At 58.7% G+C, this 26128-nt stretch overlaps 2 protein-coding genes across 6 annotated transcripts in view; both read right to left on the bottom strand.

Moving 5' to 3' along the window:
- Positions 1–473: 473 nt before the first annotated feature.
- Positions 474–14461, bottom strand: PWP2 (PWP2 small subunit processome component). 2 transcript variants are annotated; one of them, XM_067035218.1, is made up of 21 exons: positions 14357–14461; positions 12739–12851; positions 11549–11643; positions 11167–11266; positions 10217–10360; positions 9198–9333; positions 8786–9021; positions 8332–8475; positions 7681–7751; positions 7225–7361; positions 6763–6911; positions 6472–6619; positions 6074–6224; positions 5256–5436; positions 4107–4254; positions 3502–3610; positions 2919–2984; positions 2263–2481; positions 1978–2170; positions 1751–1825; positions 474–1589 (listed from the first exon to the last, which is right to left on the bottom strand). In XM_067035218.1, the coding sequence occupies exons 1-21, from the start codon at positions 14372–14374 to the stop codon at positions 1412–1414; spliced, it is 2811 nt and encodes a 936-aa protein (XP_066891319.1). In that variant the 5' UTR covers positions 14375–14461; the 3' UTR covers positions 474–1411. The 2 variants fall into 2 exon arrangements, with proteins under 2 accessions (XP_066891319.1, XP_058920761.1); XM_059064778.2 differs by having other exon boundaries at positions 1978–2128; positions 14357–14457.
- A 598-nt stretch (positions 14462–15059) lies between these two features.
- Positions 15060–26128, bottom strand: part of TRAPPC10 (trafficking protein particle complex subunit 10) — a 91548-nt gene continuing 80479 nt past the window's right edge. For all 4 annotated transcript variants that reach the window (XM_059064774.2, XM_059064776.2, XM_067035216.1 and 1 more), the window contains exons 20-23: positions 25064–25234; positions 21354–21531; positions 18704–18898; positions 15060–18405 (exon numbers count right to left, since the gene is read on the bottom strand). In XM_059064774.2, coding sequence (XP_058920757.1) covers positions 18167–18405; positions 18704–18898; positions 21354–21531; positions 25064–25234 — 783 coding nt within the window. In that variant the 3' untranslated portion in view covers positions 15060–18166. The remainder of the gene's footprint in view (positions 18406–18703; positions 18899–21353; positions 21532–25063; positions 25235–26128) is intronic.

Genomic DNA, 26128 nt, shown 5'->3' with positions numbered 1-26128 from the left:
CTAGGGTGTCCTGGCTTGTGGATGAACGGTGGTCCGAGCTCTGTAGGGAGGCCTTTAGGTACATCGTTAAGTGAACTGTAGAGGGTGCAAGGGGAGGTCAAATTACACGAGAATTTTGCTTCGGGAGTGGGTATTAGGGTAGCCTCTAGAGGAGGGTCATGGTTATATTACTTAGTCCTCCTTTAATCATTAGTGGGGGAGCCTGGGAGAGGGCTGGCAGGGCTGAGTGTACCTTTCCCCAGCTGGGGGTTAGGATGACAGGCCCAACACTGCCTTTCACCCCCTGCTGCAGTGGCTTTTGAGAGGTGAGTCAGTGTTTGTGTCCCAAGCTCGGTGTGTGACAATCCCTGGCATGAAGGTGGGAGGAGGAGAGAAACATCCCAGTTTCTGGTCCATCCAGAAAGAAACTGGTCCATCCCAGTTTCTTTCAGGACCACGGGGATGGTTTACAGATGAGTTATTTGCATCTAAAATACACAACTATCAATGTATTTATTTTCTACCTTAATACCCAAGAACAGAAAAAGCTCTGATAGACATCATTATATTTACAAAGGAAATGACTCCATCCCAAGATGGCACGAGTTTCATAGCAGGTAGGAGAGCACACAGCCCCACCAGACTAGCAAGAACCTGCCCGCCGTCCATCCTAATAACCGTCCAGTGACTCAAGGCCGCGCCTCTGGTGACCTGCAGGCTGGGGCCTGTGTCCTGACCCTGGAGGCTGTAGTTACCAAGGGGCTGCCCTCACAGTGACCCTTCCCGAGGGGCATCGCAGGATGGAGTCTTCCTCTCAGAGCTGGCCAGCAGGTCTGATGGGTCTCCCTGGAAAGCCTGTCCAGGCCCAGCCCCAGGCCCCGCTCCAAGGTCAGGGTCAAGCAGATGTTCCCTGTTGGACCCTGTGCAGGGATGACGGGGCTGGCAGCCTAGGCCAGACCATGAGGACGAGCCACCTGCCCTGCTCACCTGTCCCCTGGCACAGAAGCGCCAGCGGGCAGGTGGCCCTGATCCCCCAGCACGACAGTCACACCCAGGATACATCACAAACATTTCAAATGCAGAGGTCAGACTTAATACCTACATTGCAGAGATACACGTCTTTTTCATCTCTAAGATTAGCAAAGCTTTATGTTAAAAACATAAAAACTCATACGAAGTTCGCGTCTACACACGTGAGCCCATTCACCTCTCCACAAGGTGCTTTCGACGGCAGACGCTCCTGGGCCCCGGGTGCCAAGCCCGTGCCTGCCAGGGACCCGTCAGCTCGCGCACTGACCCCGTGGCCGCGTCTGGTTCCTGCAGGACAGCGGGTCCTGGCGACAGCGCCCTCGCGTCCCGGCTGCCCCCGCGGTGGGGGTCCCGCCTTGCCCAACACCCCGGCCGAAGCCAGCAGGGCTGCGGGCGGCCAGCTCTACGCCCGCGGCCCGTCGGCGTCCCCGTCTCCTCCCCCGAGCAGGCGCAGACTGTCGTCGTCGTCCTCAGACCCATCTGCTCCCTCCTCGCTGCCCGCTGGCTCCGAGGGCCGCTTCAGGCCCCGCTGCTTAGAAACGGCCAGAGCGTACTGCACGCTGTAGCGGTTCCAGTCACAGCTGCCGAGGGCACACGGGGCTCACGTCAGTAAGACCGACGCGGGGGCCTCCTGTCCCCAAATCAGACGACACGGGGAGCGGCCCTGCCGTGGAACCAACAGGAACCCGCTGGTGACAGAGAAAGCCCCGCCCTGCCCATCAGCCACTCCCGAGACACGTACAGTTTGGAGACGTCGTCCCAGTGGCGCTGGATGCTCTTCTGAAGGAACTGAACCGCCGGCAGCAGTGTCCCCACTCTGGAAAGGAGACGTCCCTCAGCGTGGGCGGCCGCCACGAGGCCACCCGGACCTGCTCCGCGCCGTCCGCTTGTAAACGCCGGCCCCGGTCCGTGCGCGCGCACGGGCGGCCGACCCAGTGACAGGTGGCCGAGGGGGCGGGCGGGTCGTACCTGGACTTGAGCTTCTGTCCGTGGACCATAAGCAGTTTCTGAGTCCATATGAGGTAGAATTCTAGATGGCGAGACTCTTCGAAGGATGAAGCTAGAAATTCCAGCACCTTCTCCACGTACAAGTCAGGCAGGGAGGAGCTGATGACCTCAACTGGAAGACAAGGAGGAAGGTCCCACTCAGCCCACAAAGCACCTGTCAGGAGAGACGCGCTCACAGCTCTGCACGTGCAGAGACCGGCCGCCGCGTGTGGCCCGCGGGCCTCCCCGGCCCTGGCCCGGGCTCACTCTCGTCCCAGGGCACCGACTCCAGGGCCTCCTGCAGCAGCTTCCTCTCGTTGAGCCGGAAGGCCATGAGGATGGCCCTGGTGAAGTCCCGCTGGCACAGCGCCGCCCGGATCTGCGCAGGCGTGACGCTGGTGTCCAGCTCGAACGGGTCAAAGAGCATCCGGGCGTCCAGGGAGTAGATAAGGAGCCCCTCGGTGGTGGTGGCCGCCCAGCAGCGCCCTGGGAAATCAAGCAGACTTAGCAAAGGCTTCCTGAACGTTTATTTCCGCTTTTCCCCATTTTTTGAAGGACAGCTGCTGAACACGTCCCCGGGGTCCTGAGTTCAACAAGGGGGAAGGAGCGCCGCGTCCTGCTCCCTCCCCTGCCGGACACTCCTGGGTCGGCCCCACAGGCACACGGGCAGGGCGCTCAGGGCAGGTGCCCACCTCCCCGCTTGGAAGCTGGGTGTGTCTGAAGCCACAGCTTCCACAGCCGTCCACCAGCGGGGACAAAGAAGGCCACGTCTCACCCCCGGGGCTCGGCGGTGCCCAGAGCCGGCCAGAGGCTCCGTGCTGCCCTCGGCCCGCGAGTGGGCTGACGGGCCCGCTGTGCACACCGCAGGCCCGGAAGGCCATCGGGACCAGGCCCACCCCTCCCACATCCATGACCTGGCGCACCAGTGGGAGAGAAGCGGAGCGAAGTCACCCTGATCTCAGGCTTGAAGTGCCGGGAGCTCATGTCACCTGGGAACAGAGGCACACCGCCCGTCACGGGGCAGCACGTCCCTCACCACTCGCCCCACAGAGGGAGGCCGCCCTGCAGACCCAGCAGGAGCAGCAGCCCGTGTCGGGGCCTCAGGTGCTGCTTCAGGGGCGCTGCGGGCCTCCACGGACGAGCCCTCAGGGCTCCGGCCGAGCCAGCAGCTGGCTTGTCCATTCCGGAGAAAAGCCCTGCCCAGCCCAGGCTGCGAGGCAGGGGGTTCCAGCCCCTCAGGCCGGGGAGGCTGCCAGCCCGACACTGGGCTTGTCCTGAAGCCCACGTGGGGGCAGGCGCGAGGCACAGGGCTGGGCACCGGCCAGATGCCCAGCCGCTCGCAGGTGGGACCCCGCGCCCTGGCCACCGGTGCCAGAGTTCCTGGACGTCAGTCGCTGCAGCCCCGACGAGAGCAACACCGCCCGCCATCCCCCAGGCAAAGCAGGTGGTGAGCAGGGCGGCCTGCCGTGCCCTGGCCAGGGGGACACAAGAGGACCTTCTGCTCACCCTTCTTTACGCCCGGCAGCGGTATCGTGACCCCGCCCTCCTCCGCGGCGTCTTGGTCAATGAGCGCCAGGTTGCCAAACTCTGTCATTTTCCTTCGGTTCAAAAATTCCTAAAGGGCGAGACCTGGACATCTCACTGCAGGAGGTGCAGGGAGGGTGCGCCCGTCTGCCCCAGCTCCCTCCTGTGCCACCCACACAGGCTGGGGGGCGGCCAGCCCCGCCTGGAACCCCATGGGGCATGTGGAGGAGCCTGGGACGGGACAGGGCAGGGCCCCCCCGGGCTCCCGCGGGCACAGCCCCGTGGTGCGCGGATGCTCTAACCCGACAGCCGGGCGAAGGGCACGCGTGAGCCTGCGAGGGAGCCGCACGGCCCCGGGGACATGACGAGGACAGCCCACCCCGGAACAGCCAGGAGGGGCCGGGCTTACAGCCGCACGCAGAAGCCCCTCGCCCGGCAGGGGGGCCAGAGCGGGTGAACCCGGGCAGGCGCACCTGTCCAGAGCCCCGCCACCCCCAGGTCCCCGTGGAGCCAGGGCGTGCGCAGGGCCGTGGGTGAGGCCGGGCAGCCCCCGGGCCCTGCTCTGAGGCCTTGCAGTGCTCGCTCACCTCCATGGCGTCCAGAGAGAGGTTGCAGGAGATCTCGAACTTCTTCCGGAGAATCTGCTCCTTGACGTGATAGATGCACACAAACTTGGACATCCCTCCCGCCAGGATGCTCTGGCTGTCCGCAGAGTAGCAGAGGGTGGTAAAGGCCCTGCACAGAGGGGGCGCGGACTCAGCCGCCACCCAGAAGGCGAACAGCACCCTCCCCAGCATCCTCCGGGGCTCTGGCCTAAACGCAGGGTCAGAACCTTGGCCCAGTCACCAGGCTCCTTCTGGGCAGCACGGCCCCTGGAGGAGAGGCAACGCTGCAGCTTCCGAGAGGCAGGGTGGCTCCCAGAAGGGCCACGGGGAGGGGCCCGCCCACCCACCTCGCTCACGGCGGCGCTCACAGGGGCATCTACCCAGGCCCGCAGGACCAGAAACCTGGCGCTCGCTGCCCTGCTGGCTCACAGGACTCGAGACGGTGACCTTGGATTGGGCAGAGGATTCTTAGATACAACACCGAGAGCACAAGCGACAAAGGAAAAAACATACAAGTGGGACTTTGTCACAATTAAAAACGTGCTTCAAACAACACCTTCAAGAAAGTGGAGAGGAGCCACAGGAGGAAGAAGGTACTTGCGAAGTGTATATCTGATAAGGATCTCATGTCTCAAGTACTCAAAGAGCTCTTACAACTCAGCAATACAAACAGCCCATTAGAACAGGCAGATGCTCTGGAGAAAAAAGCCCACACACCAATGGCCAGTGAAAAGATGCCAAGAACGTCATTGCTCAGGGACGTGGCAAACCAAAACCGTGAGGCACCAGCTCACACCCACCGGAACAGCTGGGATTTTTAAAAACAGGCAGGAAGGAGTATCGTTAATGATGTGGGGACAGCAGAAGCCCCTGCCCTGGGGGGTGTAACCCGTGCACGCTTGGCGGGGGGGGGGGGTCCTCAAAAGGTGAAACAGAGTCACCAGGGGGCCCGGCATGACCCTGGCAGGGGTGCACCGAGAGAACTGAAAACGGGCCCACGGATCCTGGTCCTCGGGGTGGGAGGGTGCAGAAGCGGTTCATCCACACGGACCCCGCCAACACCCTGCTCCCCTGGGAGGGGCCCCCGCTGAGGAGCTCCTGGGCTCCGGGACAGCCCCACCGAGCACTCACTTCCCCTTGGCCGAGTGCTTGGCAGTGATCTTGTCCAGCTCCTTCCTGCCCGTCTTGAGGTCGTGCCTGCCCTCGATGGAGCCCGTCTGCACCGCGTTTTCGGGGTCCCAAAAGGTGATCTGTGAGTTCAGCGTGGCCACAGCCAGCTCGGCACCGTCAGGGCGAAAGGTCACGGCCAGAGCTGAGGAGAGGCGCGGAATTAGGGCCGAGGAAGACCCCGGGCTCCGGCCAATGGGCCGCACCGAGCCGCCCTCATCCCGGCGCCCTGAGGGCCCGGCGGGCCGCAGGGCGCACACAAGGCATAACCGATCGGGGGCGGCCCAGTGGAGGGCTCTGGGCGGGAGGCGTCACACGGAGGTCACGGGCTGGCTAGAGACAGACAAGCTGGAGGCGGGGGTGGTACGGAGGCCCCCAGAAGACACAGGGGGCCAGTGGCTAAAAGCCTGAACCAGAGCCGGGTCGGGTGGCAGGAAGCAGAGACCACCACAGAGACCACGGGCCCCGGGGCCAACGACTGGGCTCCGTGGGGGCCAGACACAGGCAGCGCAGTCCTCGCCGTGACCCACCAGCTCTGCAGCCCGGCCGGCTACGCACCAGGACGCTTTGCCCCCGAGCGCGGGCGGTGGGGCTCCAGGACAGGGCCTCAGGCCGAGGAAGGTGCTACAGCAGGGCCCCTGGCTTGCTCCCCTGGGGGAGCCCGATGCCAAGTGACAAAACCAGGCCACCAACCCGAACAGCCCACGGCGCTCGGAGCCCTGGCTTTATCCAACGATGCGCCCCAGACCGGGCCTTCCCCCGGGTGCCCGGCTGCCGCTTACCGTCAGAGGTGAGGGCCAGCGTCTCTGTGGTCCTCCAGCTGTCCGCCATGTCCCACAGACGCACCGTCCTGTCCCACGAGGCGCTGGCCAAAACCGACTTCATTGGGTTGAAACACAGACCACTGATGGGCCCTTCGTGGCCAGACAAAACCTACGGCCGTTCAGAAAGGAGCCCTGAGGACGAGAGACGCCCAGCGGGCCACCCCGGGGTGCAGAGGCCGTGGCCGCTGGGCTGCAGCGTGGGCCAGGAAGGGGAGCCCGCCCAGGAAACGCGTGTAAATGGTGCTGCCCGTGCCAGGGGTGTGACTCCGAACCCCACTCCTCTCGGGTCAGCCAGGCCCCCTCCCCACAGCCCAGCCCCCGGGCAAGAGCGCAGCTCCTGGACTCGCGGCCCTTACGTCGAGGAGCCTGCCCGTCTGCATGGACCAGATGAAGATCTCAAAAGAGTCCTGGGCCCCAGCAGAGACGATGTCCCCGCTCGAGTCCACAGCCACACAGGAGAACTGGGTGGGGCGCGGGGACGTGAAGGTGCGGAAGTTGCGGTACCTGCGGGAGGAGAGCCCGGTCGGGACGGTCCCGGTGGGCCTCACCCCGTGTCTGACCGACGAGCCCAGAACCCCCCCGCCTCGCTGTCACAGCCCAGCACACGGGGAGGGGCTGCGGGGCAGGCCTCCCCACAGGAAGGTCACCTGTGAAGGTCAAAGGCGCGCACGGTCCCGTCCATGGAAGAGGTCACGATGACGTAGCCGGTGGTGGTGAAGGTCACGCCGGTGACCCCACTCGAGTGCTCCGTGAAAGTGATGAAGCAGAAGCCGCTGAGGGTGTTCCACACCTTGACCTGTGGCGGGCAGCGCCGCGGCTCAGGACACCCCACGGGGGCAGCCTCCCACGTCTGAGCCCCCTTAGGCGTGCCCAGAAAAACCAAGCCCAGAAGGGGGAAACAGACACCCAAAGCCTCTCCCCTCAGACCGGGCAAGTCTGCAAAAGGCCTCTCAGGAAGCCAGATGAGGCGGGGTGGGCTCTGCAGCTCCAGGCTGGACCCCAAGTCGGGGCCTGGCCACGGTGTGGCACCCCGCCTCAGCCAGGCCAGCAGAATGGGGACAGAGTGGGGACAGGACCCCTCCGACTCCCCCCCACCCCCCGCGGCCCACCTTGCTGTCGTCGCCGCCGGTCACGATGTACTGCCCGTCGGGGGAGTAGGCCAGGGACACCATGCTGTTGAAGTGGCCCTGCTGCCTCAGCACGTAGGACTCGCTTTGCCACTCCCACACCAGCAGCTGGCCCAGGCCTGTGGGGCACACGGGGACCGCTCGTGACACCGCGCCCGCCTCGGCCGCAGGCAGGTGCCGTCAGCCTCCGCCTCGACGAGGGCCCCGGCGCGGAGACGCCACCCTCCCGCGTCACCCGCCAGAGGCCGAGGCGACAGGCCAGGCGCTGCCGAGGGAGGCCGGAATTCAGGCGGCAACGGGGCTCGGGACTCAGCGAGGCCTTCGTGCGGGAGGTTCCAGCGGCTGCTGGCCTGGCGCAGCACCTTGCGGGGGGCGGGATGGTGGCAGGCTTCCCGGAGGAAGAGTCCCGCTCCTGTCCTCGCAAACCCAGGTACCAACCTGAGCACCCGAAGGCGATCCAGTCCCCAGAGCCGTTGACGGCGATGGACGAGACCCTCTGATCCGAGACACTGCGGAGAAACGCGGGGCTCGGTCGGCACGGCAAGGGCCCCCACCCCTTCCCCGGGGTGGCCGTGCGAGTGAGGACGGGGCCAGGTCTCCCCGCTAGCAGCACCCACTTCCTCCCCACCCCTTAACTAGACACAGATGATTCACTTCACCGAGCGCATCAGAAAACCCAGTCTTCTTGCCCCGCGTTCAAAACCTCGAAGCTGCGTGACTTCGGGAAACCAGTACTTTTAGTTTTCTCAACGTGCCAAAGACGCAAGAGAAGAAAATGGAGAACGGGAAATAAAAACGATGTGATCTACGCGTGGAACCAAAGCTCCCCCTGACTGGGGGTTGGATGGGGCCGAGGAGACTGCACGTCTGCGATGGGGACAGGGCAGCAGCGTCCCCAGTCTCTCTAATCCAGGACAGAGGAAGGCGCACGTGTCCTGGGAAGCCATCCGTGTGGCTGGCCGGGCCTCCTGGCCACTCCACGGCCCTCGGTCCAGACGGGCACAGCACGGCTTCCATCTCCCCCACCGTCCGCCGGCGGACTGAGAACGCGCGCGCGCACACATGACCACACACAGCCGAGTCGCTGACCTCAGGGAGTGGATGAGGTTGAACTCTGGGAGCTCGTGAAGGTGGAAGATTCCAGAAGCAAAACCAGTGACCAAGAGGTGGACCTTCTTGTGATATGCTGCAGCTGTCAGATGGTTGAAATCTCCTTCTTTATTGAAGAAGTACCTAAGCAGGCAGGGACACAAGAACCGTGGGAGGAGGACCACAGAGCTCAGCGGTCCCACAGCCCCACCCCGACCCCCAGGGCATGCGGAGGGCGGCCTGACGATGCTGCCCCTCCTCCCAAGGGTGACCTACCTCGTCCTCACACTCGCAGCTCTGCGCGCCCAGCTCCTGACCCTTGGTCTGCCTGGGACAGCACTTCCCCAGGTACCCCCGACTCCTCACCTGCCCACCCCCGCCCGGGGCCCCGGGGCAGGAATCACAACGCGGCCCCAGAGGGCGCAGGCCCGCCCCGTGCAGGCAGGAGACCTACTTGGCCACCCGCGAGTACTTCACTTTCCCCTGCTGCCCCTCGGCAGCCGGCACGGCCTTCCCGTGGACGGCGGTCTCCCTCTCCGCCCCGTCTTCGTCCTCGTCCTCGCCCTCGTCCGCGTCCTCCCTCTGCAGCAGGTCCGCCTTCCAGCCCGCGGGCGCTTTCAGCCTCAGGCCCTCGGGGGAGGTGTCGCACTGCCACACGCACAGGGCGCCGTCCTGGCTGAGCGTGTACAGCTGCGGAGGGAGGCGCGAGAGCCTGGGTCACCCTGACCCCCAGCCCACGGTGGCCCAGGCTGCACAGACACCTCCCAAGCCTGCCCCGGCTACCGCGGCCCCAGCCTCCCCAGGGAACCGGGAGCAGCCGCAGGGGAGGGCCCGGCGCCCACTCGAGGCTGTGACCGGGGACGTACGTCCAGGCTGCTGGACTCGAAGAAGCAGCCCACGATGGCATCCTTGTGTCCCCCCAGCGCGTAGTAGATGAGGTTGTCCCACCGCTCGGCCCCAAACACCCACGTGGACATGTCTTTGCTCCCGACCGCAAAGCACCTGGGGGACGGGGGAGTCGCAGCTCAGCCTGGGCCTTGCGGGTGACAGCCTCCCCATGGGGTCCCCGGGCACAGGGGAGACGCCCACGGCTCCAGGCGGGGACAGCTCTGGTCTGCTGCATCCACCTGTGCTTCTCCCGGGACCAGGAGCCTCTCTGCACGTGTGTCACTGTCCCTCCGAGCAGAGCAGTCTCTCGGGGTGGGGCAGCCCAGGGGAGCCTGAGAACCGACCACTGAGCCCGTGGGGGGCTGCCTGGGGAGCCTGCTCTTCACGCCTCCCTGACCCGCCCTCGATCCCAGGACCCGCGGAAGGGCAGGAAGGCTTGGCTACGGGGTGCCCGGTCCTCCCCACAGACCCACCCCCGAGGAGCCCGCCCACGTCTCCCTCGGACGCACTGCGCGCCTGGGGGCCGCGTGCCACGCGCTGCGGCCAACCGCGTGAGAACTGCTCTCCTGGCGTATGAAGTGGCGGCCACCATCAGCCTCCCCTCCCCCTCCCGGCGCACAGAACCCAGGGCAGCGGAGACACGGCCAGCCCCTCTCAGGGACAGCTGGGCCAGAGCACTGGCCCGGCAGCCAGGCTGGGCAGCGCCCGCCGGCGCTCCTCCTGCCCACAGCCGCCCCGGAAGCCGGGCCACCGCACGCTGGCTTATCGCAGGCCTCATCTAGGGCCGCGCTCTGCTCTAGTTTCTGGTGACGAGGGCCAGACAGACCCGACTCAGACCCAGGAGCCAGGCCTGTGCCCCGTGCCACACGAGGCTCGTGAGAGACCATTTGAAAACAAGACGGGGATGCGACAAGTCACCCCGAGTTCCCCAACAGGTGCTGCTTACAGTTCGCCTCGGGCCCCTCCTATGCCCAGCCCCGTCCCGACCAGGCCTCACCGGGAGTCGTCTGTCCAGTCAATGCATGTGGTCTCATCGTACGGCCCGAAGTAGGTTTTGTCCAGGACAAACGCATTGAATTCCCGCTTCCTCCCAGGGGCGTGGTACATCTGAGCAAGGTTGCCTTTGGTGACAACAAATTTCCTGCCGCAGAAACGGGTGCCGTCAACATCCAGCGCCAGTGAGGCCCGAGCCCAGCTCAGATCTTCGGAGAGGACCGCTCTCTTGCTCCGAGGCCAGCCCTACGGGCGGCAAGCCTGGGGCCCTAACCCTGCCTCTCACGGGCCCCGAGTGCCCCCTTCTCCGGGTGGACAGACCCCGGGCCCTGCCACACCTCTGCCCCGGAGCAGAGGCCCCTCAGGTTCTCCCGCCGGCCCAGGGGGTGGTCACCAAGGCCAGGCCAAGCTCAGACAGCCCCGGGTGGGACCGAACGCAAGACACAGGCCCTGGGACAGGACCCGGGTGCGGCCCCTGCCCAGGACGCCTTCTCCGGGGTCTCGGAGGGTGGACACGGGGCGGGGCTCACCACTGACTGCTGTAGCCGCTCCTTCCACGGCACAGCTGGCCAGCCTGGGCGTGAGCAGCCGGGAACAGCCCTCGTCCCACGGCCCTGGAGCCCAGAGCAGGCCCGGGACTTGCCACGCCCTCCTCCCAGTGGGGGTCAAGGCCGCGGTCAGTGCCGCTCAGCACCAGGGCTCCTTCGTGAGCCCGCTGTCTGAGGGCACAGCTTCCGGAGACGGTTTTGGACAGGAACCTGCAGAACCTCCCACTCGAGGTGTGAACACCAGCCCCAGGGGAGGAGAGGAGGGGCCTGTGCAGACCGGATCCAGGGGGGACCCAGAGGGGCACGGGCTCAGGGACTGTCTGTGGCCGCCGCGGTGATGTCCGAGCCCACCAGGCGTGGGGGAGCCTGCAGCTCGACAGCTCCCACCCCGCCCGCAGGTGCGTACCTGCCATCAGGGGAGAAGGAGACGCTGTGCACAGCACCCTTGAAGTGGAAGCGGTGCAGCACGGCCCTGCAGACCAGGCTGGCGAGCAGCGCCTCGCCCCCTGCGGGAAAAGGGAGAGCAGAGTGAGGCCCCGTGCGTCGCACGCAGGCATCAGGTCGTGAGGCCCAGCCGCGCGGCGCCGGCGGCACACGGCCAGGGAGGACGCCCCGCGTGCCCGCCCGAGGCCCACCGGGGGCCCAGACGCAGAAGCGGCCGAGGGGACCGCGCGGGCCTGGACCCCCAGGGGTCTCAGTGTCGGCCTCGCGTCAGCCGGACACCTGCCCCGCCCGCCCTGCAGTCACCAGCCCGTGCCTTCTGCCACCTCTCGGCCGAGGGCGGTTACCTTCATCGACAATGATGGCGAGGCGGCCGTCCGGGGACAGCCCCACACACTTGATGTTGTACCGAGTGGCCAGAGGCAGAGTGTTGGACTTGTTGCTGGGAGACAAAAAACCAGAGCTGAGCTGCTGCTCTCGTGTCATCAGGCAGGGGTGGGGGACCGGGCCGGCCTGGACCAGCAGCACCCGCCCTGCACCTGTCTCCCCACCCCTCCAGGTCTGCCAGAACCCCGGACTCCTCCACCGCCCGTCCCTCGAGAGGGAGAAGAAATAAGACAACGTCCTCGAGAAAATTTCGCTAAGCATGTAAAAACCTTAAAAGTGGGCTTCAAATGTGTCAATTTTGCTTCCAGGACCTCATCCTGAGAGAACCCTGGAAACACATAGTCAGGAAACCAAAAACAAGCCAGCTGTCCAACGGGAGGGTGAGCGCAGGGACAGCAGGCCCCGTAAAGCTTTTTGCAGAAATGCAAAAACACAGAAAAATGGAAAGCTAAGTAAAAATAAACAACCACTGGATCACACTCTGATTTTGTTCTTTATTACATAGTGCCCCCACGTGGTCATTCCTCTAGATAGCCCCGTCACCATCGACGCCAGTGATGCCCCGTCAGCAGCTGGCCCTGCGTGCGCCCCGCACTTCAGGAAACAACTCGCAAGCAAGGCAGGTGCTACGGCCCCGCCTTACAGACTCGGAGACCGAGGCCTGCAGAGACCCAGGCAGCCTCTGCAACAGGAGGGTCTCGCCCGGGCCACGCACGTCTGCCAAGGGGTGACGGCCTCCCCCGGAGAAGACAGGAATGGAGCCACGTGCTTGCTCAGCAGGAGACAGAGGGAACCTGAGCGCGCCGGCAGGACGGCAGTCCCGGGTGGCCCCCATGCCCCAGGCATCCCCTCCCAAACGTTTCAGCCAAGTGACACGCAGCCACTACCCTGAAGGGAACATCAACAACCTCACTACCTGGGGTTCAGCTGAGAGACTAGAAGGAAGAAACCAGGGTCCCTACCGCCAGTCCCGCCGCTGACCCATCTGCACTATGTAAATCCCGTAGCCCCCTCTCAGGGGGCTCTGTCTCCAGTGCCTGTTTAATAGGAACAGGTGTGCTACGCTATTAAAGAGAGGTGAGGAAGACACTGTGTTTTTACCTGCCAACTACAATGATCACGGCTGTTAACGTCATTTTGGTGAACTTACTTTTTTAGGTCAAACACAGTGACTCTGTTTCCCACGGGACTGATAACTGAATTTCCATCACACGTAAAATTTAAGTTTCCACACCGATAGACTGTCCCCAGCAAATTTGAAAACTGAAAAGAAAACAAAGCTGTCTTAACACAAAGAAAATACAACTCCGGGAAAGGGCTAAGCGAGGCCTCCGGTCAAAGAGATGGTGCAGAGACCCCCGCAGGCTCCCTGATCATTCCTGGGGTCCCGCTAGCCACCCCCCACCCCCCAGGACACTTCCTGGGCACCTACAAGGCCAGGCCCGGAGCAGGAGAGAGGAGGAAGTGAGCCCAGTCCCCAGAGGCCCTGAGCTCCCGCTGGGGGGTAAGGGGCACAGTGAGAGCATCCAGACAGGGTGTCTGCCGGGTGGAGGACAGGACAGGACCCACGTTGCAGGAAGAGAACAGCTGTGACAACGGAACAGCGTCCCAGGTGCATCCTGGGTTCACGGCTTCCTGAACAGGGCAACCTGCTGCAGCCCATCCATTCAATCATTCATTCAACCATCAGCCGCCCTCAGGCTCCACGTCGGGCAGGTGGGCGATGGAGACAGAGCTGTGATTGCAAGAGCGCCGTGCTGCCCAGACAGCCAACCCCGTGGGCAGGAAAGGGAGAGGAACTTCAGAGGGTGGTCAGGGAAGGACCCTCAGAGGGGCCACCTGAGCTGGAACCCAGATGACAAGGAGCATCTGGAGCTGCAGGCGGGCAGGGCCCTGGGAACCCCAAGGAGGCCACGAGGAGAGCCCGGTCAGCCAATGTTCTAAGCAGAAGTAAACCGTGATCGCTCCCCTTTTTCGAAGGTCACGCTAAGCGACCCTGGGAGCCAGAAGAGATGCAGGGAATCGGTGAGCCTTTGGTGCCCTTCCACACAGAAGGCAGTGGTGTCGGAACTGGGGAGATGACCCAAGAAATGGAGAGCGTGGATGAAATCAGGCCCGAGAGGAGCTGGTCAGCGGGAGGTTCGGGTCACAGAAGACCAGGCTGGGTGGGGGCAGCGTGGGTGTGGGGTGGAGCTGCTGGAGGGCCGCGCTGTGGCCAGGGCCAGAGCAAGCCTGTAAAGAGCTGGGACCCGACGGAGGGGGAAAGGCCGGAGGGGGAAAGGCCGGAGGCGGCGGCCCGGCGGAAGAACAGCCTTCAGGGGAGTGGCAGCAGCGGACCGGGCCGCGCAAACGCCCAGAGCGCCAAACCCGCGGGTGGCCCGCTGTGCCAAGGGTCCAGAGACGTGCGGAAGATGCAAGAGCGCTCCAGTGGGCTCGGCGCCTGTCCCCGCGTCCTCCCCACGTCGCGCGCTGCGGGCTCCGGGAAGCAGGACTTCAGTCCGGGCTGGTTCTCGCTGCCCTCTCGGAGCTCAGCCAGACCCTCCCGCAGCGCTCCTGCTCCTCCCGCCCACGCCCGCCGCTCCGTCCCAGTCCAGGGCGACGCGGCCCCTCGCCCGGCCTGCCTCAGGCTGCACGGTGAGGGGCCGACCGGTGCTGCCGGACCCAGCCCGCCCAGGCCCGGCTCCCTGGCCCCAAAGCAGCAGTCTCGAGCAGCGACCCCACCGGAACCCCGGGCTAAGGACCCCGCACCACCCCCGGCCCGCACTCACCCGGTACGCGAACTTCATCGCGGCCGCCACACGTGTGTTGCTTGCGGCCTCTGCGCCCCGCCCCCCGGCCCGCAGTAAGCACTTCCGGGGCAGGAGAGCGCCAACGCACCACAGCGCCCCCAACTGGGCCCGGAAGAGCTGCGCCGCCGGAGGCGTGGCCCCGCCCCCGAGGCGGAGCCCCAGCCAGCCGGCCCCGCCCCCGAGGCGTGGGTTCCTGCCCGCCCGCACCGCCCACCGCAGTCCAGGCTTATGGATCTTCACGGGCTTGAGACGGGCCCTGACGGGCCATTCAGGCACCAAGGAGGGTGAGAAAGTCCAACCCCACGCTTATTCGTTTGAAAGCTCTCGATTATGAAGTGGGGACCAAAACAACGAGACTGAATAAACTGAAAACCTTTTCCGAAGAAAAGAAATTGTATTAGCGGTGCTACCAAACGTGACAGAGGCAGTTTTACCTTGTCAAACTTCAGGCTGGGCAAATAGGTCTGCAAAAACCTCGAGAACTCTGAACACTGAAATGTCTTACTTCTAGTGAGCTATTGGGTAATAAGTTGTGAAAAAATCCCTAATGCTCCCCCAAAAGTAAATAATCTATGCTTAGAGTCAAGAACAAGGATTAGGGAAATAAAACAAGAAAGTTCTTTAACTTTAGACACTCAATTTTCACACTCCACAACAAAAGAATGAAGTTCACAGCAGCAAGTTTCTTCTTAAAATGTGTATTTTCAGAATTATAATGCTTACATTTTAAACAGTCTTAATACAATGGCTTTAGTCTAACAATATATTACAGAATAATGTGAAAAATGACTTTCATAGTAAACCATGAAAATGGAGTTAATACCTGCAGTATCAAAGTCACCAACTTGTCACCTTTTCCAGCCACAGAATCCCAGCAAACCATATCAACAATGCTTTTGGGTCTTACAGCCTGACGCACAGGATGAATACATTTAGAGAAAGGGGCATTTTCATGAACACTCACATTTTAAAATCACATAGGAGATTTCTTTTAAAGATCGCAGTTGACAATAAAACTTTGATCAGCCTAGTTTGTTCTCTTATAAAAAGTTGTATAAGTTTTCATTTTATGTACACACGTGGAGTGTTTAATTTCATTTTGTAACTCAATTTTATTTTAAACACTAAAGAAAAATTGACTAGAAGCCTGTGTGTCCTTTCTCCACTAACCCTGTATGGGATACCCAGCCCCATCAACTAAAGACGGATATGGGAACCCGACCCACTGCAGGCTGGGCTGACAATGGAACTGTAGGTAGAAGTCATTTTCAGATTAAATACAATTTCCACATTACAATCAGAAGAGTTATAATTTTTCCAATCACAGGAGACCCTATGAAATTCACCAAAATTATAACTTATTTTCTTTTTCATTTGCTAGTATTTACATCTTCCACAGATATTTGTAAAATGGCTGCATATTCTGCTTCTTAGATGCACATTCAGTACGTGGCATCACAATTGTTTAACAGCTGCTACACCTTTACCAACAAAACCAGCTTAGCTTGTCTCAAACACATAAGCCTTATTTTAAACAAAACAAAAATCCAATTACAGCCTTTTAGTTAAAAAAAAAAAAAAAAGACCAAGTTTTAGGTGACATTCTTCATTTGTGCTAAAAACAACAACAACAACAGAGGCACCCAAGTAACTTAGATTGCAAAAGATCTTTTGGGTAATTAGGGGGTAAAAAACAAACCTGAGATAAATTTGACCTTCATTCAATTTCCAGACATAAGAAACTACCATAAACATTTTGGATTTCCCCTCCATTTTTTTCTCCTCTAAATATGTAAGTAGTTAGAGAATTTCATCCTGGGATCAGAACCTAGCACAAAAGTCCACCAAAAATCAGGGAAGCACTGACTCCCATTCCCCCCCAGAAGGTGAGAGGGAACGAACGCTACATTACACACGAAGCAAGGGCGCCTTCCCTGGGCTCCGAGGCTCACCACGTGGATGAGAGGCTTTTCTGACAGAATCAAATATCAAAGGTCTCTTTATTCAAAAGGCTTGGTGGATCTGTAGGGCAATCATCAATTTTTACAATAAAACAAACTTACGTTAGAAACCCTAAACTATCATTAGATTCTGAACTTCTAATTTGCCTCATTTATTAGTTTTAAACTGTACGTAAGAAAGGTAAATTTCTGAAAAGTTTAATTAAACATATATTTATCTTCTTTGCACACTTCTCCAATTTCTACAAATGAAAACCATGGGGGGGGGGGCGGGGATCACCACCTTCACTTGTTAAGCGAGCCAAGACCGCGCACAGAAAGCACCTGCTCTGCTCTATATTCACTTTGCGCTGTGCCTTCCTGGCCCACACCTCCAGCAAGTGGCACGCCAGGACGGTGGCAGCTGCTGCAGAAGGCTCCTTCTTCCCCACCGCTCACACGTTTGAGGTTATTCACGAGGCCCCACCCTCTGCTGGACCGGCTACACTCGTGTTAATCTGGTCAAGTTCAATTCCAACCACACTGTTCCAGTGAATTAAGAGTTCTCTATTTCTTATGTACAAAAATACATCGCTTTGGACAGCTGGAAAAGGTTTAATACATACAACACTTATTTACAAGCTGTGACTTTCACACCAATAAAAACAAACACACGTTTATTTTGTCCTTGATTTTTGGTGCAACTTAAACATTACATCAGTTAGTTTGTACTTTTAAAAATAATAAATCGACCATATGTACAATTAAATTTACAACCTAGAGCAAATTAACCCATTTGCATGGTATGACCGCAAGGTAGTGGACAGCAGAGAATAACAGCCCAAGACTTTCGTCCTTCCTACAACCAGACGAGAAATACACGGAGGAGACCCCTCTAATCGTCATTTAAATGGAACCTCTTAATTTCTGAGACTTAAGGTGCAAAAGAAAAATATTCATTAGACAGTTACAGTTACATGTAAAGACTAAATTTAAAGGTGAGAGAAAAGCAACGTACTAACCCCCACAGACACAATGACAATTAAAATAAATATATATTTAATTCCATGTGTATGTAATACCTAATCCACATCGCGGGAGAAGGGAGAAAGGGTTCCAGAAACATTTGTTTCCAAATTATTTCAATACCGAGTTCTTTCTCGTGCCCTGGTCTAGTCTTAAAGTACCTTTAAAATGGTTCCAGCTGATGGATGCTCCAGGTCCACCCAGTTTGACATCCCAAGGCACAGAAGGGGTTTTGTTCTTTCCCCACCCAACCCCCAGCGCCATCCCCCCGCCCAGAAAGGGTGTTATTCTAGAAAAGCACAGCTAGATGATCTGGGGTAAAGGACTGTGTTTTACCCCTTAGGAGACATACAAATGCACCTGGTCCAGAAATCGGGCAGCCGTGCGACCAGAAAGGCACACACGTGTCACTAAGAAGCCTGCCAGGCCTGCTGTGAGTCTACCTGAAAGACCCCCAGGCTCCCACAGAGAACCGACGGATGACGGGCTGCTCAGGTGACAGTGCTAGGACCTAGCTCTTTCCTGAGCAGAGGGTGAGGGGAAAGTGGGGCTCTGGGCCAACACGGGAGGACGGCAGCACAGGGACGGGGAGATGAGAAAACAACAGGCTTCTGACACCCCAGACAGCACACAAATAACGACGCAACTCAGCTGACCAGTGGCGCACTGCAATTCTCTGACGCGTCCACGGCCAGGCAGAATCACTAAGAGTCTGGTTAGAGCGAGAGAGAGTCACAGTCGAGTCAGGATCCCTTCAAGCGTGGGCGTGGGCGTGGGCGTGCACGCGCGCGCGGCCTGGGGACGGTGGGAGCCCCGGGCGTGGTCACGTGACGCTGACCTCGAGCACGTGGTCGTCCTGGCTGGGGACGACCAGGACCTGCGTGCCCGCGCTGGCGTTGAAGGCCTGGCCGGGGGGCAGCGCCCGGAGCCGGGGCATGGGCAGGCCCTTGTGGTCGCTGCTGGCCACCGAGCGCACGCTGCCCCTGCTCTGGACGCTGCCGCTGTCCACCTGGTCGTCCGCGTGCTTGTCCACCGAGAGGCTATCGTTTTCTATCCAGCTATCTGCAAAGCGCACGGGAAGTGAGATGGAGGCCGCCCCGCGCCGACCTCCCCCGCCCGGGGGGGCGCCGCCAGCCTCCCGAGTCGCCCTTCAGGGCACAAGGACGTCAAAGGCGGCGTTGCCTTTGAAGAGAATCTAGCGCCTGGGTCCTGGGCCCAAGACGTGTGACCCTGACTAGTGTTTGGCCCTGGACACGGGCTGTTAAGCAGCAAGCCTGTCCCCATACGCCATAGTCCGTGGCCTCTCCGCACGGAGCTGCCCCCCCCCCCCCGGACGGTGCCTTCGCCGCAGAGTCCTTACCAGCATCCAGTTGCGACGAGTGCACAGAGTGATGGGGCAGGTATTTAAACAGCCTGACGTCGGGGAGGGGCAGGTAGCCCGCAAAGAGGGGCATCACCTCCATGTGGACTCTGTGGGTGGCCTGAGCGGCCACGGGCATGCAGATGAGCCCGGAGCTCTTCCCGCACACCGCCCAATTGCTGCTGTTGTCGACAACTGAAACAAAGAGGGACAGCACCGCTTGCACCCCAAAAAGGGACCTTCAGCGTTCACACCAAAATAAGAAACATCAACAGCCTCACACTCCACAATGCCAAGTCCAGAACCGGAGTGTATACTTTGTACCTCGATGCCTCGTAACTGCACCTCAAAGTAAAACGCACCTGATTTCATAAGGAAGATACAGGTTGGGTGCACAGGGAAAAATCACTTTTCCCTCCTCAAGTTAATAAATGAGCAGTGATTCAATTCTGCATTCAAATCCCCTCGAAAGCGCCGTGTGATGCTTCAAGGGCACGGTCGCTCCGGCTGCAGAATGGGGGAGGGGCGGGGAGCTGGCGCCTCTGGCGGGGGGTCTGACCCCAACTCTGCCACCCAAAGAAGCCTCTGATGGGACGGGAAGAAAAGAGGCAGGTCAGGCACCTAGCTCCTCTATGAGTACCGCAGAGGGGCTTGCTGTATGGCAGGTGCTATGACAAACACCAACTTAAACCACAAGCGGGAGGCAACTCGGTGCGATTCAAACACCTAACCGAGCGGTCATTCAGGAGGTAAGGAGGACAGGTGCTGCTTGTCCTCGGGCAGCAGATGACCGTGCACGGAGGTCAGAGCGTTCCTGCCACGGGCACAAAGCCAGAGCCCAGGAGCACGTGACTGGACGCTCCATGAGCAAAGAAGGGGTGGCAGAGGGCGACCTTCCCACAGGGGGCCGGGGGCCTTCGAGGAGGCCGGGCAGAAGCCACAGCAGCATCGGGGAGGGGCACCGGAGCAGGGGTTCCCCGAGCTGGTCTGCAGGGCGCCGTGAGGGCACACTCCTGCCTTCCTCGGTGTTGACGCGCCCTCTGGTGGGAACGCGAGGGCCTGAGTGTGAGCCGGGGCCCCACGTGCACTCAGAGTCAAGGCACTGTGTTCTTCGCCACCACAGACTTGCAGGGAAAGAGCGCCAGTTTTAGCTAAGGATGCCCTCATGAAGCAGTCAGAATCAATTTAATTTCATTAATTCAACCCTTTCGTACACATCTCTCTTTTTAACTTTAATTTTGAGATGCTTAGAGACTCACAAGAGCTTGCAGAATAGTGGAGAGAGGTCCGTGCATCCGTCACCCTGCTTCCCGTAACATGGGAATCGGGCCGGGGCACAGCACGGGCTGCCAGGCCACTGAGCTCGCTGGGGCCTCACCAGCGAGCCCGTCAGCCTCAGGCATCCGGCAGACGCCTGCTTCTAAATGAATGGCACAAGCCTGGCACTTCAAAGAAGTTGCCCATGATACAGTTCGAAACTCTGATCAAAAGTTAGCATTTTGGAAAACTGCCTTTGCCACTGTGAGCTTGGCAGGGTCCCGGCACTCCAAGACCCTCGTGATGGGCCCAGCGTGAGCCTGAGACCAGCACGAGTTTGTGGCCCTGAACAACGAACAGGGGCTGCACAATTCAGGAATCGTGTTTCACAAATGACGGAGGTGCGGGGCTACCAAACGTGCCCGGGTGAAAGATCCTTCCAGAACTCAAGGCAGATGAAAGGACTGAATGAAACAGCATGAAACGCTCACTCATGTGATTTCAGATTCCACGTTGTAACCAGCCTGTCAAAAACTACCGCTTGTTGAGTTTTGGTGGCGTATCAGAGAACATCCAGTTGTCTGAAGGCTGTTAAGAGAGAGTGCTCCCTTTACCAGTTACAAATCTGTGCGAGACTGGAGGTTCTTCATCTACCTTAACCAGTACGGGACATCACCAGATGGAATGCAGCAGACAGGGAAATTCAGCACCTGCCATGAGCCAGACATTAAAGAGATCTGAAAGGCTGCAAAACGCCATTCTTCTCGCTCTATTTACTGATCTGGAAAATAGTTCTTTTTCAAGAGTATTATCAGGAAATGGCTTCCCTATTATTTTAAAATAAGTAAATAAATCTTTGCCTCCTTAATTACTTTAAGAGCATCGATGGCCTGATGCCAAAACCTGAGAACCACTGCTGAAGAAGCCCAGGCCCAGGAGGAGGGGGGCTGCAAAGGGCTGTCTGGCAGAGACTGGGGAGGGAGGAGGGCCCGGGCGTGTCAGGGCCGGGGTCGGGTGGGGGGCGAGGGGAAAGGGGGTGAAAGGGGCTGGAGGGGAAGCGCAGGAGCATGGCTACAGGACGCCTGGCCTGCTGCGCAAGGGGGTCTGGGCTCTGCTTCGGGGGTGGGCCTGACTCACGGGCAGAGAGGACAGGGCGGCTCTAGGCACCGCTGTGGGCTCAGCCCGGAGCCCCAGGGCTGCTCGAGTGCCTGCTAGGAGAATGACTCCGCGGTAACCAGGCTCAGCATCCCGCGGGCCCAGGACCAGGTCATACACTGGAGCGTTCGAACGCGCGCTTTCAAGTCTAGACGGTCCCCTCTTCCGGCGAGGAGCACGGCGCTCTGTGAATGGCGGGGGCGAGCACAGCGCTCAGGGAAAGACGCGCTCGACCCACCTTCGTACATAAGCTTCGTGGAGAAGCACTCGTCGCACTCCGTCAGCGCCTCATCCTTGTCCACTTCCGAGAGGCCCGAGAGCCGCGTGACGCACACCTCCAAGGAGCAGAGGGCGCCTGTCTTACAGAGCTCTGTCCCCGGAGGGGGCGATATCTCCGCCCTCACATTGTACAGGGTCTGGGCAAGAAAGGAGAGGGAAGGGCAAAGGAGACACATAAACCGTCTGAAGAAATGCTGTTTGGGGCCCACGGTGCCGCCCGCAGACCCGAGAGAGAACGGACCAGAGGAGGAGCTGTGCGTCCGCTCCCCGACCGCTGCCTCCCTGCAGAGACGATGCCCTCGGGAAGCCCCGCCTCAAGAGCCTTAAGCTCTCTTCCTAATGAGAACACGTCCAAGCATCTCAGGAGGAGGAAGGACGGCCTGTGACCCTGCACGGGCCTGTCACCCACAGTCAGGGTCAGATCCTGCTTCATGAGCCTCCGCCATCCGTCGATCCACACTGATTTATCTGCCCGCGCCACTTTAAAGCAGATTCCAGACCTGTCACTTCACCCATATATACTTCAGGATGCGTTACTAAACGGTACGGACGTTTTCTTAATGAAACACAATGCCAGCATCACAACTAGCAAAATTAACGGGAGTTCCTTGGAAAGGTCCATAATGAACCTTCTCCATAATGCTTCTTTCTCCGGGACCTGTCTGGTAGTCACACGTGTTCACACTTGCCCACCACCCGGGACAAAGGTCCCAAGCCCGCACGAGGGATCACAGCCCGGGCCCCCCCCACGCGGTTGACCCCCTTCTGACGGAGAGAACGGCAACACCAAAGGGGCCGAAGTTAGCGGCCCTGGCCCGAGAAGCTCACAGCCGGAGCCCGCACGGTCTGCAAGGGCTGCAAGGGCAGCCAGACGAGCGCGACTGCTGAGAGCTGGAGAGGCAGCTCCAAGTGACAGAGTGGCAAGGCGGCCGCGCCCCTAAGTGCGTGTCCTCGCACACGGCTTCCTGGCTGCTCTCGGGAAGCGGGGGCAGCTGAGCCTAAGTCGGCAGCAAGGGGCCTGCTGACAGCAGCTGCAGAGGCTGCGGGTACGGCGCCTACAAGTGAGCTCCCCAGAAATCAACTCGGCAGATATTCAACACGGGTGCCAGGACCATTCAACGGGGAAAGAAGGGTCTTTTCAATGGATGGTATAGGGGCACCGCATGGAAAGAATGAATCTGGACCGCCACCTGTCACCATACATGAAGTTACCTCAAAGTAGATCGTAGACTGAAATGTAAAAGGTAAAACTATAAAACTCTTAGAGGAAAACATGGGAGGACATCTTTTTGAACTTGGGATAAACAATGGTTTCTTGGCTCCTACACCAAATGTATAAGAAATAAGAGACTAAGGTTGGACTTCACCAAAATTAAAACTTTCGTGCTTCAGAGGACACCATCAAGAGAAGTGAAAATACAACCACAGAATGGGAGAAAATATCTGCATATCATATGTATGATAAGGACCTGAACATACAAAGAAACACTTACAACTCAATAAAAAGACAACCCCACTGAGAAATGGAAAAAGGCTATGAATAGACACATCTCTCCAAGAAGACACACAAATGGCCAAGAAGCACAGGAAAGATACTGAACATCGTGGGCCGTCATGAGAGACCAGCTCACGCCCACTGGGACGCCTGCGGTCAAGGGGCAGCAAGAACAAGTGTTGGTGCGAATGTGGAAACTGGAACCTCACCGTTGCCCGAGAGAATATCAAGTGACGCTTCTTTAAAAAACAGTTTAACAGCTTCTCAAAAAGTTAAGCAACTCCACCGAGGAATTTACCTAAGAGGATGGAACACATACGTACACATGAAAACTTCCTCAAGGATGTTCACAGCATTATTATTCATAACAGTCCCAAGGTGGAAACAACCCAGATGTCCAGCACAGGTAAATGGAAAACAAAATGCGGCCTATGCACACAATGGAATATTATTCACCCACAACAAAGAATGGAGTCCCGAACATGCTGCGAAATGAATGAGCTCTGGAAACATCCTGTCACGTGAAAGCAGCCAGTCTTGAGAGGATCGCACATAACACAACTGCACCTGAACAGGCAAAGCACAGGCACACTTGCCTCTGGATCAGGGGTGGCCCAGGGTGAGAAGAGGAAGGAGAGAAGGAGAGGGGGTGAGTGTGAACGAGGCACAGGCTTCTTCTTGGGAGGGTGAAAGTGTGCTAAAACACGATCACGGTGCCGGCAGCACAGCTCTGTCAACACGCTCACTTCACTGACATGCACACTCCGAACGGGTGAACTTCATGGCATAGAAATTAAATCTCAATGAAGCTTTTAAAAAAAATGTGGTTATCTGGGGACTTCCCCGGTGGCGCAGTGGTTCAGAATCTGCCTGCCAATGCAAGGGACACGGGTTCGAGCCCTGGTCCGGGAAGATCCCACGTGCTGCGGAGCAACTAAGCCCATGTGCCACAACTACTGAGCCTGCGCTCTAGAGCCCGCGAGCCACAACTGCTGAGCCCACGTGCCTAGAGCCCATGCTCCGCAGCAAGAGAAGCCACTGCAATGAGAAGCCCGTGAGCAGCAACGAAGAGTAGCCCCCGCTCGCCACAACTAGAGAAAGCGCATGTGCAGCAACGAAGACCCAACGCAGCCGAAAAAGAAAAGTGGTATCTGTATTTCTCATCGTCAGAATACTGGTTTTGAAGAGAGCAATCCACCAGGTATTTTTCTCTGGCCTTTAGCTAAGCTTGTTCAGTTCTAAAGGAAAATTTTTCCTATGCTCAATTTGAAAAGGAAGCAAGAAAGACAGAAAATAGTGGAAACTGCTAACTAGTGTTAATCATCATCTGCAGTAAGGAAACCAGATTAAATTTATGCAGACCCTTTACCATATGAATAATTTAATGTTCAGCTGCTATTATCACATCAAAAGGGCACCTGTTTGTCCCATAAAAAGAGAAACTATGCTAGTGATTATGTTTAACTCTAAGGCTAAGAAGGAGAGCTCAAGGAAGCAGGAGGGTCGAAACAAACAGTCTTTTGGTTGGAAGGAGGTGTTGAAAAAAATTGCTAACGTCAAGAGCTATACAAACACCTTCTCAAATAAAGTGTATGACGATCTCAGTCGTAAAGAGAAGAAAAGGGACACCACAAAGTTGTGTATCCATATTTTGATTTACCTATAACACCAAACCCCATCATCTCACCACAGAAACAAAACACAACTACTGCCTTTACTCACCTCGGTCTAGGCTGCTTTTAGCTCCACACCTAACGTGCAGGTTAAAGAAAATCTGCTTTAAGTAAGTTTCCATAATACTTTCAGTTTTTCTTCTAAAAACCTAGAGACGTAGCAGCTAACGCTCAAGATAAAAGGACTCTAAGAAACGGGTGCAGGACACGACCAAGTCAGCGTAAGGAAGAGAAGAGGGAGGAGAGGCGGGGGTCCTGTCTCCAGAGATGATCGTGCTCGGCGGGAGCCGTGCAGGAGGGCACGAGTGTCAGACGCGCCACCCGACCGGACCTCGGGCTCTAACCAGCCAGTCGGGGCCTCCACGCCCCAAGTGCTCTTTTCTGCGACTGGATGCTTCATTATACTGAAAGCTTTTGTCTGATTTACAGAAGGTAAAGAATATGATGCCTTCTTCCACCTTGCCACCGCACAACCCCACCAGAAAATAAGGCGATACATACCAAAAAATTGTCCACTTGAAATTCATAAGTATAGGGCTTTAAGGAGACAGACAGCCGCTCCTCAGCAGCGGGGGAGAATCCAACGGAGAACCGGCAGCGCAGGGAGGGGGGAGGCTCCTGCGTCCACTTCAGCTCCCAGACAAAGAACACCGCCTGCTTGCTGTGGATGCGCTGCAAAGAGGGCCGGCGTCACTGCGCGCGCACAACACAGGCGCTTGGCCCCGGGCGGCGCCTCCCGCCAGGGGGGCGAGAGGGTCGGGGGAGGCGGTCCCCCAGGGCCCGCTTCCCCACACACAGCCTGCACTGCCACGCCCGCCTCCCCAGCATTGCCCTCGGCCGCCCTCGAGGAAGAAAAGGGAACACCAAGCTGGTCAGAAGGGTCTCAGCCTTTGCGATTCCATAAGCTCTGCAGCACAGGGGACGGTTTTAAAAAGCATAAAGAGCAGTTACTAGGATTCAGTAGCCCATACATTCCCAAAGTGGGAAATGTCATCAAACAGTTAAAGGGACATCCTTACACCCACGCCAACTACTGTGTGTTGGCCGCTGAGTGCAGTGAGGAAGGGAACCGGCACCACCCCGGACAACAAGTCCACACCTGTAAGCACAGTGACAGACCCGGGAGCATCTGACATGGCTCAAATGTTGGGAAAAATCCTTTGAAAACGCTGAAGATCGGACATCCACTAAGAAAACCTTTGATCTTCTAAACGCTCAGCACAGACTGTCTAAAACCACACGCAACCGATGCACAGAAAAAACAGGGCCAGGATTCAAGCAGGCAGTGGGAACGTGAACGTGACTCCTGTATACAGAGCCACCCCGGCCCCCGAGAGCCCGTCGCGGGGCAAGGCCGGCACGTACGCAGCAGCCACTGTCTCTGGGGGTGACGGCGTCCACGCAATCAGCCTGAGACTGATCAGGACAAGCTCGGAATAAATCTGTGCGTGGAGCCTGACAAACGCAAGATTTAATTTTTCTAAAAACACAAACACCAGCCTATTTCTTACTCCGTGTGCCGTGCCGCTCGGCCCACCGCGAACCGCAACGTGCGCGTCGCAGCGA

This window comes from Kogia breviceps, chromosome 5 (genome assembly GCF_026419965.1).
Source record: "Kogia breviceps isolate mKogBre1 chromosome 5, mKogBre1 haplotype 1, whole genome shotgun sequence".
NCBI classification, from domain to species: Eukaryota; Metazoa; Chordata; class Mammalia; order Artiodactyla; family Physeteridae; genus Kogia; species Kogia breviceps.
This window is presented reverse-complemented; position numbering and strand designations above follow the sequence as displayed.